We start from the raw sequence: 14,852 nt of genomic DNA, 5'->3' as shown, positions 1-14,852 counted from the left end.
CCAGTGAGTCAGCCTGCCAACACTAAGGTAAGCCAGCAGGTAGAGACGATCAGACAAACAATGGCTCAAAGCAGCGTTGGTGGGATAAGTGTTATTCTAACCATATGACCATAAGTCTGAGATTACACTGGGAAAAGGCCCACTTCAATTTTATGGGCCGGTTTCCCAGACAAAGATTAAGCCCAGTCCTGGACTAAGAAGTTATTTCAATGGATATTGATCATGCTTTTTAGTCCAGGACCAGGTACAGGCTTGATTCTCTGTCCGGAAACTGTCCCATTAAAATCCAGTGGGCCTTTTCTCAGTGCAAACCCAGACTTATGAACCAAGTGAGTAAGACCTCATTCAAGGAAGTTTATAGACCTCATTCAAGGAATATCCACTTGGGAACCTATGTGATCATGTGATTGTCGTGTCCGTTATTTAGAAAACAAAAGTATGCTCTAGGGCTATGTGATGACTCACCACACCAGCGTCATGACAACAGTGGAATGCAGGGATCCTTGAATCAATAGTCCAGATAATGACTAAGCACACAAGATGACTTTACTCCTGAACTCATCTGATCCCTTTTACTCTTACAGGGTAGAGGGAATTCCTTTACTGGAAGGACGAGTTGAGACATATACTACCGGTCAAAAGGTCTACATTGTAGAATAATAGTGAAGACATCAAAACTATGAAATAACACATATGGAATCATGTAGTAACCAAAAATAAGTGTTAAACAAATCAACACATATTTTAAAAAAATGTGAGATTCTTCAAATAGCCACCCTTTGCCTTGACAGCTTTGCACACTCTTGACATTCTCTCAACCAGCTTCATGAGGTAGTCACCTGGATTGCATTTCAATTAACAGGTGTGCCTTGTTAAAAAGTTAATTTGTGGAATTTATTTCCTTCTTAATGCGTTTGAGCCAATCAGTGGTGTGGTGACAAGGTGGGGGTGGGGGTATACAGAAGATAGCCCTATTTGGTAAAAGACCAAGTCCATATTATGGCAAGAACAACTCAAATAGGCAAAGAGAAATGACAGTCCATTACTTTAAGACATGGTCAGTCAATACGGAAAATTTCAAGAACTTTGAAAGTTTCTTCAAGTGCAGTCGCAAAAACCATCAAGCGCTATGATCAAGGGGACTGCCACAGGAATAGAAGAGCCAGAGTTACCTCTGCTGCAGAGGATAAGTTCACTAGAGTTACCAGCCTCAGAAATACCAGCCTAAATAAATGCTTTGCAGAGTTCAAGTAACAGACACATCACAACATCAACTGTTCAGCGGAGACCACTACTAAAAGGACACCAATAATAAGAAGAGACTTGCTTGGGCCAAGAAATACAAGCAATGGACATTAGACTGGTGGAAATGTGTACTTTGGTCTGGACTCCAAATTGGAGATCATTGGTTCCAACCGCCGTGTCTTTGTGAGATGCGGTGTGGGGGAACGATGATCTCCGCATGTGTATTTCCCACCGTAAAGCATGGAGGAGGTGGTGTTATTATTGTGTGGGAGTGATTTGCTGGCGACACTGATTTATTTAGAATTCAACGCACACTTAACCAGCATGGCTACCACAGGATTCTACAGCAATACGCCATCCCATCTGGTTTGGGCTTAGTGGTACTATCATTTGTTTTTCAACAGGACAATGGCCCAACATACCAGGCTGTGGAAGGGCTATTTGGCAAAAAAGGAGTGATGGAATGATGGAGTGCTGCATCAGATGACCTGGCCTCCACAATCCCCCAACCAAATTGAGATGGTTTGGGATGAGTCAGACCACAGAGTGAAGGAAAATCAGTCAACAAGTGCTCAGCATATGTGGGAACTCCTTCAAGACTGTTGGAAAAGCATTTCAGGTGAAGCTGGTTGAAAGAATGCCAAGAGTGTGCAAAGTTGTCATCAAGGCAAAGGGTGGCTATTTGAAATATATTTTGATTTAACACTTTTTGGGTTACTACATGATTCGATGTGTTATTTCATAGTTTTGATGTCTTCACTATTATTCTACAATTTAGTGGGTGTTCTAAAACTTGTGACCGGTAGTGTACCGTAGTTCAAAAAACATGGGTCCATTTGACCAGACAACATGCTAAGATCAACTAGCTTACTCCAGTCTCCTCTCTGTCATCATTTCTGAGAACATGGAAGTTGCTAAAACTCAAAGAAATTGGTCAGTGTTAGCGTAAAGGAAAGTGCGCATGGCTAAATAATTGGACATGTTTTGGGCCAAAACACAGCTTGTATATTGCCTCCGACCATGATTTGAGGAAAACACAGCCGCAGCGAGGTCTCACCTTGTGGTTTGGCAGCCAAGGCTTCCTTATTGATGGATACCTTCCCGATGACGTCATCACGGCTGGAACGACAAGGGCGACAGGTTAGGTAGATTCCACTGAACTTGCTCTTCAAGTTTGTACCACTGTCAATAATAAATTCATATGAGTCTGCCGTGTGTATGTTTACCGCAATGCAGGCTAGCCATCACAGATTTTTCTTGCACAATACTGTAATTTTAGCAACTTCTCATGTTCAAAGGTCTTATGATAAGACAATGGGTCACTTGTATATGCTAGCTCAATCAACTTCCTGGTTTTATACCGGCGCAGCCGTTTTTTGCACACCGCAACTGATTGCAAGCCCATGGAGAAGAGGACGCTAAATATCCCTGAAATTTGTTGAGACAACTAAAATATTTTATTTTTTTTAAATTTAGGTCTACAATGCAGTCGGAAATTATTCAGACTGCTTGACTTGTATCACATTTTGTTACGTTACAGCCTTGTTCTAAAATGTATTAAATTGTTTCCCCCTCTCATCAAAATCTGCACACAATACCCCGTAATGACAAAGCAAAAACATGTTTAGAAATTTTTGCAAATGTATAAAAAAATATATATATAATAATTAAATAATCACTTTTACATAAGCATGCAGACCCTTTACTCAGTACTTTGTTGAAGCATCTTTGGCAGCGATTACAGCCCCGCGTCTTCTTGGGTATGACGCTACAAGCTTGACACACCTGTATTTGGAGAGTTTCTCCCTTCTCTGCAATCCTCTCAAGCTCTGTCAGGTTGGATGGAGAGCGTTGCTGCACAGCTATTTTCAGGTCTCTCCAGAGATGTTCGATCGGGTTCAAGTCCGGGCTCTGGCTGGGCCACATAAGGACATTCAGAGACTTGTCCCAAAGCCACTCCTGCATTGACTGTGTGCTTAAGGTCGTGCTCTTGTTGGAAGGTGAACCTTTGCCCCAGTCTGAGGTCCTGAGCACTCTGGAGCAGGTTTTCATCAAGGATCTCTCTGTACTTGGCTCCGTTCATCTTTGTCTCGATCCTGACTCCCAGTCCCTGCAGCTGAATGGTGCCAGGTTTCCTCCAGACGTGACGCTTGGCATTCAGGCCAAAGAGTTCAATCTTGGTTTCATCACACCAGATAATCTTGTTTCTCATGGTCTGAGTCCTTTAGGTGCCTTTTGGCAAACTCCAAGCGAGCTGTCATGTGCCTTTACTCAGGAGTGGCTTCCGTCTGGCCACTCTACCATAAAGGCCCGATTGGTGGAGTGCTACAGAGATGGTTGTCCTTGGTTGTACTTGTTCTTGGGGATCTTGAATGCTACAATTTTTTATTGGTATCCTTACCCAGATCTCTGCTGAGACAATCATGTTTCGGGGCTCTACAGACAACTCCTTCAACCTCATGGCTTGGTTTTTGCTCTGAAATGCACTGTAAACTGTGGGACCTTAAATATAGACAGGTGTGTGCCTTTCTAAATCATGTCCAATCAGTTGAATATACCACAGACGGACTCCAATCAAGTTGTAGAGACATCTCAAGGATGATCCATGGAAACAGGATGCACCTGAGCTCAATTTAGAGTCTCATAGCAAAGGGTCTGAATACTTATTGAAAAAAAGGTTTGTTTTTTTACTTAATACATTTGCAAAAATTTCTGAAACCCCATAATGACAAAGTGAAAACAGGTTATTGTGTGTAGATTGATGAGGAAAAACAAACTAATTTAATCCATTTTAGAATCAGGCTGTAACGTAACAAAATGTGGAAAAAGGAAAGGGGTCTGAATACTTTCCGAATACACTGCATGTTTCCACGTAGCAGACGTGACATGGACACACCTACTCATTCAAGGGTTTCCCTTAATTTTTACTATTTTCTACATTGTAGAATAATAGTGAAGACATCAAAACTATGAAATAACACGTAGTAACCAAAAAAATCGTCTTATTTTAGATACTTCAATGTAGCCACCCTTTGCCTTGTCAGCTTTTCACACTCTTGGCATTCTCTCAACCAGCTTCATGAGGAATGTTTTTCCAACGGTCTTCAAGGAGTTCCCACATATGCTGAGCACTTGTTGGCTGCTTTTCCTTCGGTCCAAGTCATCCCAAACCATCTCAATTCGGTTGAGGTCGAATGATTGTGGAGGCCAGGTCATCTGATACAGCATTCCAACACTCTTCTTCTTGGTCATATAGCCCTTACACAGCCTTGAGGTGTGTTGGGTCTTAGTCCCACTAAGCCCAAACCAGAAGGGATGGCGTATTGCTGCAAAGGGTTATGGTAGCCATGCTGGTTAAGTGTGCCTTGAATTCTAAATAAATCACTGACAGTGTCACCAGCAAAGCACCCCCACACCATCACACCACCTCCTCCATGTTTCACATGGGAACCATACATGCGGAGATCATCACTCACCGATTATGGGTCTCACAAAGACATGGCGGTTGGAACCAAATATGTACTCAGACCAAAGGACAGATTTCCACTGGTCTAATGTCCATTGCTCATGTTTCTTGGCCCAAGCAAGTCTTCTTATTATTATTGGTGTCCTTTAGTAGTGGTTTCTTTGCAGCAATTCAACCATGAAGGCCTGACTCACGAAGTCTCCTCTGAACCATTGATGCTGAGATGGGTCTGTTACTTGAACTGTGTGAAGCATTTATTTGGCCTACAATTTCTGAGGTTGGTAACTAATGAACTTATCCTCTGCAGCAACGGTAACTCTGGGTCTTCCATTCCTGTGGCGGTCCTCATGGGAGCCAGTTTCATTCATAGCGCTTGATGGTTTTTGCAACTGCACTTGAAGAAACTTTCAACGTTCTTGAAATTTTCCAGATTGATTGACGTTCATGCCCTAATGTAATGATGGACTGTCATTTCTCTTTGTTTATTTGAGCGGTTCTTGCCATAATAAGGACTTGTTTTTTACCAAATAGGGCTATATTCTGTATACCACCTCTACCTTGTCACAACACAACTGCTTGGCTCAAACGCATTAAGGAAAGAAATTGCACAAATTAACGTGTAACAAGGGACACCTGTTCACCGTAATGCATTCCAGGAAACTACCTCATGAAGCTGGTTGAGAGAATGCCAAGAGTGTGCAAAGTTGTCAAGGCAAATGTTGGCTACTTTGAAGAATCTCAAATATATTTAGATTTGTTTAAGACTGTTTTGGTTACCACATGATTCCATGTGTTATTTCATAGTTTTGATGTCTTCACTATTATTCTACAATGTAGACTTTTTTTTTTAAATAAAGAAAAAGCCTTGAATGAGTAGGTGTTTCTAAACTTTTGACTGGTACTGTACCTCCTTGAAAAAAAGCAGAAGACAACTTCTTCATGTAACTTACTCCTTAACCTTTTGCACTCATACCTGTATACTGGTTGAAACTGGCAGATTTTGACACTGATAAGGGCCTAAATTGGAACCGAGTGGCTTTACAATAAGATTTTATAAAACAAAGTCACAGTTCAAGCTCTGCGCTTCACAGTTCTGCATGGGTTTTGATTGACAGCCGTTCTGAACTTCAGCACCGCACGCGACAAGTTGCCGCCCCCATCTCTCCTGCTAATTGGGCAACGTATGCAAATGTTTTGTTATCTGAGTGAGGGAAATGCTGTAAATTAAGAGGACTCAATGTATTTTGCAAGATCAAATGTCATACAAGCAAGCCAAACACCCAAGCACAAATGTGCACTTCACATTTCCATATCATAAAACTACTGTTATATACAGTGTTAACGTTTATGATCACTATGTTTGATGTACAGTTACAAGATGACATGGTGTCGTACCCTCGGTTGTTTTTAACAGAATGAGCCTGTTTGTCTATTGTGAATAAAATTTGCTGCAGAACACGGACCAAAATTACAAATCGGTTTCTCTGAATTGCCTTGTTAAAGCCTAACACTAAAGATCATATTTTATAACTTAGCTAGTCATGTTAGCAATAGAACAAGCTTTCAGATGATGCCCACCTGACCCAGATTGCAATTTATAAATGTGAAGTTTTTGGATTGCTTAAAACCTGTTGGACTTACACTAGGATAGGGGGCGCCACAGCGCATTTTGGAAAAAAATCGTTCCCATTTTCAACGGCCTACTAATCAAAGTCAGAAGCTAGGACATGCATATACTTATTTTATATGGATAGAAAACACCTTAAATTTTCTAAAACTGTTTGAATGGTGTCTGTGAGTATAACAGAACTCGTATGGCAGTCAAAACCCCGAGACCGATTGAACCAGGAAGTGGAAATCTGAATTGTCGACTCGACTTCACAGCCTTACCTATAAATCACAACGTAAAAAAATGATAATTGAGCACTTTCCAGTGCTTCCACTAGATGTCCCCAGTCTTTACAAAGTGTTTTGAGGGTTCTGCGGTGGAAACTCAGTGAAAGAGACGATGTGGCAATTGGTCACAGTCGGAGGGCCATGAGCATTGTGACGTTGGCGGCCGTGTCTGCCCCCACCTTTGGAAGTTTTTTGAAACACAATGAAATCGTCCCACTTGAATCTGATTGGCTCTCTTGTTGAAACAGGCCCTGACGATTACTTGATACAACGTTTGAACGACCCTAACTTACCGTAAACAGTCATTTTGCGTTAGACAGCTGCCGCCCACGGATCGACATTTGATTACAGCCTTAGGACGCGCTAACAAGAGGAAGCTAATGGAACATAAAGCATGGACTTTTTCAACCGAAAATACATTTGTCATGGACCTGGGACATCGGGAAGTGATTTCTGATGAAGACAACTAAAGGTGAGGGATTATTGGCGATATTATACAATATCAGATGTTACGTGCTATTGTTCACAGGTGGCGCCGAGCTAGGTTTTCGAGCTCAATTTCTGGGTATCGCATCCCATTTGATCTCAAAGTGTGATTACCCTGTAAAGTTAATTTAAAATCTGTTTTGACTGGTGTTTTCAAGAGATATTCATCTATAAATCTTAGATTGACAATATAAAAAAAAAAAAAATCGTTTTCGAATAGTTATTTATAAAATTGTAGCACTGTTTCCCGGGACGCATTTTATGGGAAATTGTTAGTCAACCTCAGGTGCCGATGTAAAATGCTGTTTTTATATAGAAATATGACCTTTATTGAACAAAAGATTGCATGCTGTGTGTAACATGATGTCCTAGGTGTGTCATCTGATGAAGTTTGTAAAAGGTTAGTGCTGCATTTAGCTGTTTTTTGGTTATATGTGATGGGTGTGCTTGCTCGGAAAATTCATATGATGCGACTTTTACCATGTACTCCTCTAACATAATCTAATATTGTGCTTTTCCTGTAAAACCTTTTTGAAATCGGACAACGAGGGTCGATTCAAGAGAGGTGTATCTATAAAACGATATGAGACAGCCCTATATTTGAAAAAAAAAAAATATTGAATTTCGTTATGCTAATGTCGCTAGGAGTTTTCGCTGGAAAATGATCCCGCTAACGGGATGGTAGGCTGAAGAAGTTTTAAACAACAGTAATTGTGTGATGGCAGGATGCAACTACAAGTGTGCTTGCTCTAGTTCCTCAACGGCACAGCTAGCAGAGCCCTTTGAATCATAAAAGTGTTGAAATTACTTGAGAGTTGTGAGGCCACTTGGAGACACCAGTTAGTCCTCTCACTCAAACCCTTGTAATTTATTTGTCTTATTTTGCACCTACCCCACATTTTCCAGGAATATTCTTATCATGTTACTGAATGTATCCAGAATATTTTTAGATTAACAAATGTGGCGATAAGTATAGTAAAAATCAACAGCGTAATGTTAATATTCAGTCTTGTGTCAGGTGAACTGTTGTGTCCTCAACTTTGGTCTAATAATGTTCCCATAATCTCAAAACTGTTTTTCAATTGCCACCATGCTTATGCTTTTCATATTTCTTCTGTAAGAAACATTTCAATTTAGTCCTATCCATATAGGCCAACTCCCATGAGTGTAAAGGGTTAATGTTATGTACTGTTTTGAATTGAGTATTAAAAAAAAGGACCTAAATATATTTGAATAGGGTCCATCATGGATATAAATAATATCAAAATTAAAGTACAGTACTGCATAGGACTTGAAAGGATTGTTTACTATTGCTGTAGTAAAAACCTTGTGTGGCAATGATATAAAAGATGACTTTAAGAAGAGACAACCTCCTCATTACCTCAGTGAGTCCTCATCCAGCACATGGAAGGAGATAGTATGGAAGGACGGGGGCAGGTGAACGTTATACTCCTCCCCCCAGAAGGGAGAGAGCGTCTTCCATATCGTAGCCGTCCTGGGAGACAGAGATAAGGTCATACTATTATCAACATTGAAAGGCATATTGAGATAAGGTCATAAGACAACACCATAAAGGCATATTAATAACGTGATGCATGCATAAATAATACACAATAATCTATACTAGTCCCCATATTGATCTAGTAGCACATCGGAGTCATTCCCTGAATTTGAGTAACGATTTGTGTTTTCCAATGACAGAGATTTATCTTAGTTTGCATCATTGACCAAACACAATAAACTTACATTCAACATTTAAGTCATTTAGCAGACGCTCTTATCCAGAGCGACTTACAAATTGGAAACCTTGATTGTTTGTTGCTAATAGGTATCCATCAAATTATTTGACTGTCATACTGCTGGCTAGCCAAGGATTTATATTCCTGCTAAACGTCTTAAAAACAACAGGACCATCCAACGTTAAGAATGGCTGAGGTATTAATTTATTTCCAAAAGAAAAGGCATTACATATATCTTTAAAATAACTGTCCAGTGTTTCCGGAAAATTCTATGACATATGAGCTAATAATGAATTACACTATGAGTGAAATAGTTTTCCTTCCAAATTCCCCCAAAAATCTAATTAAGAATGTTAATAAAAATCAGCTTTTCTGTTCTGGAATGGTGTGGGTATATACCATGGAATGGTGTGGGTCATTACAAATATTAACCTGAGTATAACACTGATTGGCTAGCTCAGCCAATGAACCAACATGACATTATGTTCTATGAGGAAAGAGAAAGCATTTTTTAATGATCCTTCCTTTAACATGATCCTTCCTTAACCCATAGGAAGTCCCACCCAGTTGACTACTCCAAAATGGTGAAAGTGCTCAATGGTGCTGCCCATGTTTAAACAGGCTTTTGCTGTGAGGAGGCAGAGTCATTAGATCATTTATTTTGGTATCGTCCATATATAGCTCGTTTTTGGTCACAGGTCCAGGAATGGCTGAAGAATTGCTACATTTGCCTAGAACTAAACGCTGCAGATAGCAATACTGGGTGATTTGAAAAGCCATAGTCAATCAATTAATAATATAATTATTATTTTAGCAAAAATGTTTATTTTTTATTTACAATCTGTAGAAGCTATGAGAATAGAAAGGTTCAGTACTTTGTGAAACATTACAGCACAGTTGAAAAATATATGTCAAATAGAAATCCAAAATGGATGGTGTTGAGAGATAGATGGGAGGGGTTGAATGTAGCTGAAGGGTGGGACTAATAACAAGATATCCAATGTAAAAGATACGGGGTCTGTAAAATGTATATAGGTTCAGAAATGTTGTGAAATAGCACAGTTACAAATAGAAATCAAAATGGATGGACATCAGAAAAAGAGGAAGGACTAAAAACAAACAAAATATAACTTTTGTAAAATAGATTATACATCTTAAACACATTTTACAGATAAACTGAAGGTAGAAGCCTAGTGTTATTGTTTATTAGTTTACTCCAATTGGGGGAAGGGTGGTAGGGTTTGAGGGGAACAATAAAGGTATATTCTAAAAAAAGTTTGTATATCTATATACAGTGGGGCAAAAAAGTATTTAGTCAGCCACCAATTGTGCAAGTTCTCCCACTTAAAAAGATGAGTCCTGTAATTTTCATAGGTACACTTCAACTATGACAGACAAAATTAGATTTTTTTTTCCCAGAAAATCACATTGTAGGATTTTTAATTAATGTATTTGCAAATTATGGTGGAAAATAAGTATTTGGTCAAAAAGTTTCTCAATACTTTGTTATATACCCTTTGTTGGCAATGGCACAGGTCAAACGTTTTCTGTAAGTCTTCACAAGGTTTTCACACACTGTTGGTGGTATTTTGGCCCATTCCTCCATGTAGATCTCCTCTAGAGCAGTGATGTTTTGGGGCTGTCGCTGGGCAACACGGACTTTCAACTCCCTCCAAAGATTTTCTATGGGGTTGAGATCTGGAGACTGGCTAGGCCACTCCAGGACCTTGAAATGCTTCTTACGAAGCCACTCCTTCGTTGCCCGGGGGGGGGTGTTTGGGATCATTGTCATGCTGAAAGACCCAGCCACGTTTCATCTTCAATGCCCTTGCTGATGGAAGGAGGTTTTCACTCAAAATCTCACGATACATTGCCCCATTCATTCTTTCCTTTACACGGATCAGTCATCCTGGTCCCTTTGCAGAAAAACCCCAAAGCATGATGTTACCACCCCCATGCTTCACAGTAGGTATGGTGTTCTTTGGATGCAACTCAGCATTCTTTGTCCTCCAAACACGACGAGTTTAGTTTTTACCAAAAAGTTCTATTTTGGTTTCATCTGACCATATGACATTCTCCCAATCCTCTTCTGGATCATCCAAATGCTCTCTAGCAAACTTCAGACAGGCCTGGACATGTACTGGCTTAAGCAGGGGAACACGTCTGACACTGCAGGATTTGAGTCCCTGGCGGCGTAGTGTGTTACTTTGGTCCCAGCTCTCTGCAGGTCATTCACTAGGCCCCCCCGTGTGATTCTGGGATTTTTGCTCACCGTTCTTGTGATCATTTTGACCCCACGGGTGAGATCTTGCGTGGAGCCCCAGATCGAGGGAGATTATCAGTGGTATGTCTTCCATTTCCTAATAATTGCTCCCACAGTTGATTTCTTCAAACCAAGCTGCTTACCTATTGCAGATTCAGTCTTCCCAGCATGGTGCAGGTCTACAATTTTGTTTCTGGTGTCCTTTGACAGCTCTTTGGTCTTGGCCATAGTGGAGTTTGGAGTGTGACTGTTTGAGGTTGTGGACAGGTGTCTTTTATACTGATAACAAGTTCAAACAGGTGCCATTAATACAGGTAACGAGTGGAGGACAGAGGAGCCTCTTAAAGAAGAAGTTACAGGTCTGTGAGAGCCAGAAATCTTGCTTGTTTGTAGGTGACCAAATACTTATTTTCCACCATAATTTGTAAATAAATTCATTAAAAATCCTACAATGTGATTTTCTGGAAAAAAAATTCTCATTTTGTCTGTCATAGTTGACGTGTACCTATGATGAAAATTACAGGCCTCTCTCATCTTTTTAAGTGGGAGAACTTGCACAATTGGTGGCTGACTAAATACTTTCTTGCCCCACTGTAGGTATGTGTATGTATATGGATACATACATATACCCCAAAAAATATACGGGGGACTGGAAATGATGCAGACAATTACATTGATGGAAGCAACAATCATTCCGCAATATTAAGCTGATCCACCACCTTTATAATTGTTATTTTTTTTAAGAAACAGGCCACTACAGGCCTCGATCATTCTCTATGGGTAGGGGTTTTCTGCAATTCATGCGTTGTCCACAAATCCTAGTATAGGACAAGTCAACATTTGGGTTTGAGTAAACGAAAAAAAATACTTTTTTTAAAGTGTGATTTTTATAAAGACACTTAACTCTCCTAAGTAATTTCCCCATCACCCTTCCACCTCCCACTGAATCTCACTATGGTGACAGGCAGGCTCAAATTCCACAATTACGGGTTATACTAGCGAGAGAGCATACACCCATTGACTTCAGCTTTTTGCAGTCAGCCCCCATTCAGCGAACCAGACGAGAGGTCACACAGTTAAACATTAACAAGCAAAGCTGGCCTTTTCTTACTTTACTGTTCGGTCTACAGCAGATTGTCAAGCTGAGGCAACCAACTGACTTAACCAGCAGATTGCTCATAACAAACGCTTGGTTAAAGATAATGGCCATATTGTCCTAATCCTTTTGGATAACACGGTCCTAAATTAAAGGCATTTCTATTATATGCAGACAAACCTCAGCTAAAAATGATTTTAGTTCATCACAATCGACAAAGATATTATAATTCTAGATATAATACGTTGATTAAAACACACTCTTGGCTTTCATCAAAACACACCCAGGTGGATCTAAATACAAAGCTTTAGCCAGCTGAGATGTGCCAAACTAATTGAAAGTAAGCGGTGCGCTATGGAAATGATGATCTAATTAATCAAAAGCGGTAAAATGTATGATAATCGCCTTAGCGCAAACAAAGCAGGGCGGCAGAGAGGATCTTCAGCCGGCTTAATAGGTCTGCCAGAGACAGGACACACAAACACATACCTAATGATTGCCTCATTGTCAATCCTCACGATGCAATATGGATCACTGCTTCCAGTTCTGCAATGGAAATCAGAGAGCATAACAAACACATTCACTGATGAAACTCAGAGAAGATGACAGTTACACGGTAAGGCATACCTACATAAAGACTACCTAAAACATTATTACTATCCCAAAACACATTCAAAAGCAGTACTAATGCTTATGCCAACAACCGCATGTTGAAATGTCATAGCCTGTGTCAGTAATGTCACTTATAATGCGGACATAATATATTAAATGCTTATGTACTGATATGTTTGTTAGGAGAAATGAATGTAGAATGGCGTCCTTATGTAGGTACCCTTCAAGTAAAAAAAGTGTTGCCCAAATGTCCATAGACACTCAATGGTCTACCCGAGGCAGAGGTTACATATAACTTTAGAAATGTTTAATTCTAACAAAAATAACATTGCGGATGGATAAGCCTAGTTGTACTGATGCTTAGCTCTACAACCACAAGGTGTGAGGAAATATTAAAACAAAGGATTGAGGCAGCATAGAAATTTTGAACATGCTTGTGTGTGTGTGTGTGTGTGTGTGTGCGCACGTGCACTTGTGTGTTCACGTGCATTTCCTTTGGTGTGAGTCAAAGCCTACGGTGAAAGGGCACCAGATGCGTAAACAGCATCTCTAGTCTAGCCTTTGCAGCTTCCCAGTTCAAAAGAGCCATCCCGGGTACCAGCAGACATCACAACCGGTCCGAGTCTGCTGCCGGCCTTTAAAGCCTCAGGCTGCGTCCCAAATCAAATAAAAAAATCTAATCAAAAGTTTATTGGTCACGTACACAGTTTAGCAGATGTTATAGTAGATACAACGAAATGTTTGTGTTACTAGATCCTGACAGTGTAGTAAAAAATGTCAAACAAAATAATTATTAAATAATAGAAGCAAGACATCACAAGTCAGGACGAAGTAAAGAATCCAAATAAACACCATCAGTAATCTAAATGCAATCTATGCGAATATACAGTGCCTTCAGAAAGAATTCACACCCCTTGACTTTTTCCACATTTTGTTGTGTTACAGCCTGAATTTAAAATGGATTAAATTGAGATTGTGTCATCAGCCCACATGCACAATAATGTCAAAGTGAAAATTGTTTCGAATTAATAAAAAAATGAAAAGGTGACATTTCTTGAGTCAATAAGTATTCAATCCCTTTGTTATGGGAAGCCTAAATAAATTCAGGAGTAAAGAACTGCTTAACAAGTCACATAAATTGAATTGACTACATGAACAATAAGTGTTTGACATGAAAATATAAAATTGCTGAAATTGTTGCATTTATATTTTTGTCCAACATAGTTCCTCAAGGTTTCTTCCTACTGAAGGAGTTTTTCGCTTGCCATTGTTGCTTCTGTGTGCCATTTGGAAACATTAGTTTTGGCTTGCGGCCAAAAGTGTAACAAAACAATTCGACTCTCCTGCTCAGGGAAACAACGCTAATCAAATAAACTATTTTATTCTCCAGGTCTTGCCATTTTGTTTTGTGCCATTTGGCTCTTGTATCACACCATCCAAAGGAAAATGGTTTATCTAAGACACCGTGAGATAACGGTTTCTCACCTTGAAAAAAAGTGTAGGTTGTTTAGTTGAGAGAATTTAATTATCTGTCAGATGCAGGATTAGTGAATCGTACTACGGCAATTAGCGGGCTGCGGCATCGTTGAGCGCTGAATACAGCTGCGGGTGATTTATTTCAGCACGCCTTTATCTCTCTGTGATGGAGCGAAGCAGTGTCGTCAAGCGAGACATTTTTGCGCAAACGCTTCCACCACGGCGCTCTCTCACCGCAGCTACCTCAGAGCGCATGCAAATGCGGTGAAACAGTTGTACACTAATTTGTGTTAAACACACAAAAAAGGTTATATTTACCCAAAAATCACAATTGAATCAATATAATTAATTAGATAGCAATCCACGTGGTGGTTCCTGGGCTCTATTGTTTTATGTATTATGCAAATGTGATTATTTCACACCTTTGTCTATAAAAGAAAATCTGATTTAACAAGTCAAAGAAAGCATGAGCTACATACAGTGATGGGGAAACTGGGGACTGTCGGAATCAGGTGTTACATTAAACATGGCTCTACTTTTGTCAGTTTAACCATGTAGGCAACGTTTAGTGTG

General features: G+C 39.9%; 1 protein-coding gene across 1 annotated transcript in view; it reads right to left on the bottom strand.

Moving 5' to 3' along the window:
* rasa4 (RAS p21 protein activator 4) overlaps positions 1 to 14,852 on the bottom strand; it is a 72,835-nt gene that overhangs the window by 51,440 nt on the left and 6,543 nt on the right. Inside the window, exons 2-4 of the mRNA XM_029699911.1 lie at positions 12,681 to 12,737; positions 8,475 to 8,588; positions 2,303 to 2,364 (exon numbers count right to left, since the gene is read on the bottom strand). Of these exons, the coding sequence (XP_029555771.1) occupies positions 2,303 to 2,364; positions 8,475 to 8,588; positions 12,681 to 12,737 (233 nt within the window). The remainder of the gene's footprint in view (positions 1 to 2,302; positions 2,365 to 8,474; positions 8,589 to 12,680; positions 12,738 to 14,852) is intronic.

The sequence above is a fragment of the Salmo trutta genome, chromosome 19, assembly GCF_901001165.1.
Source record: "Salmo trutta chromosome 19, fSalTru1.1, whole genome shotgun sequence".
Lineage (NCBI taxonomy): Eukaryota > Metazoa > Chordata > Actinopteri > Salmoniformes > Salmonidae > Salmo > Salmo trutta.
Note: the sequence above shows the minus strand (reverse complement) of the source record. Positions and strands in the feature narration are given on the sequence as shown.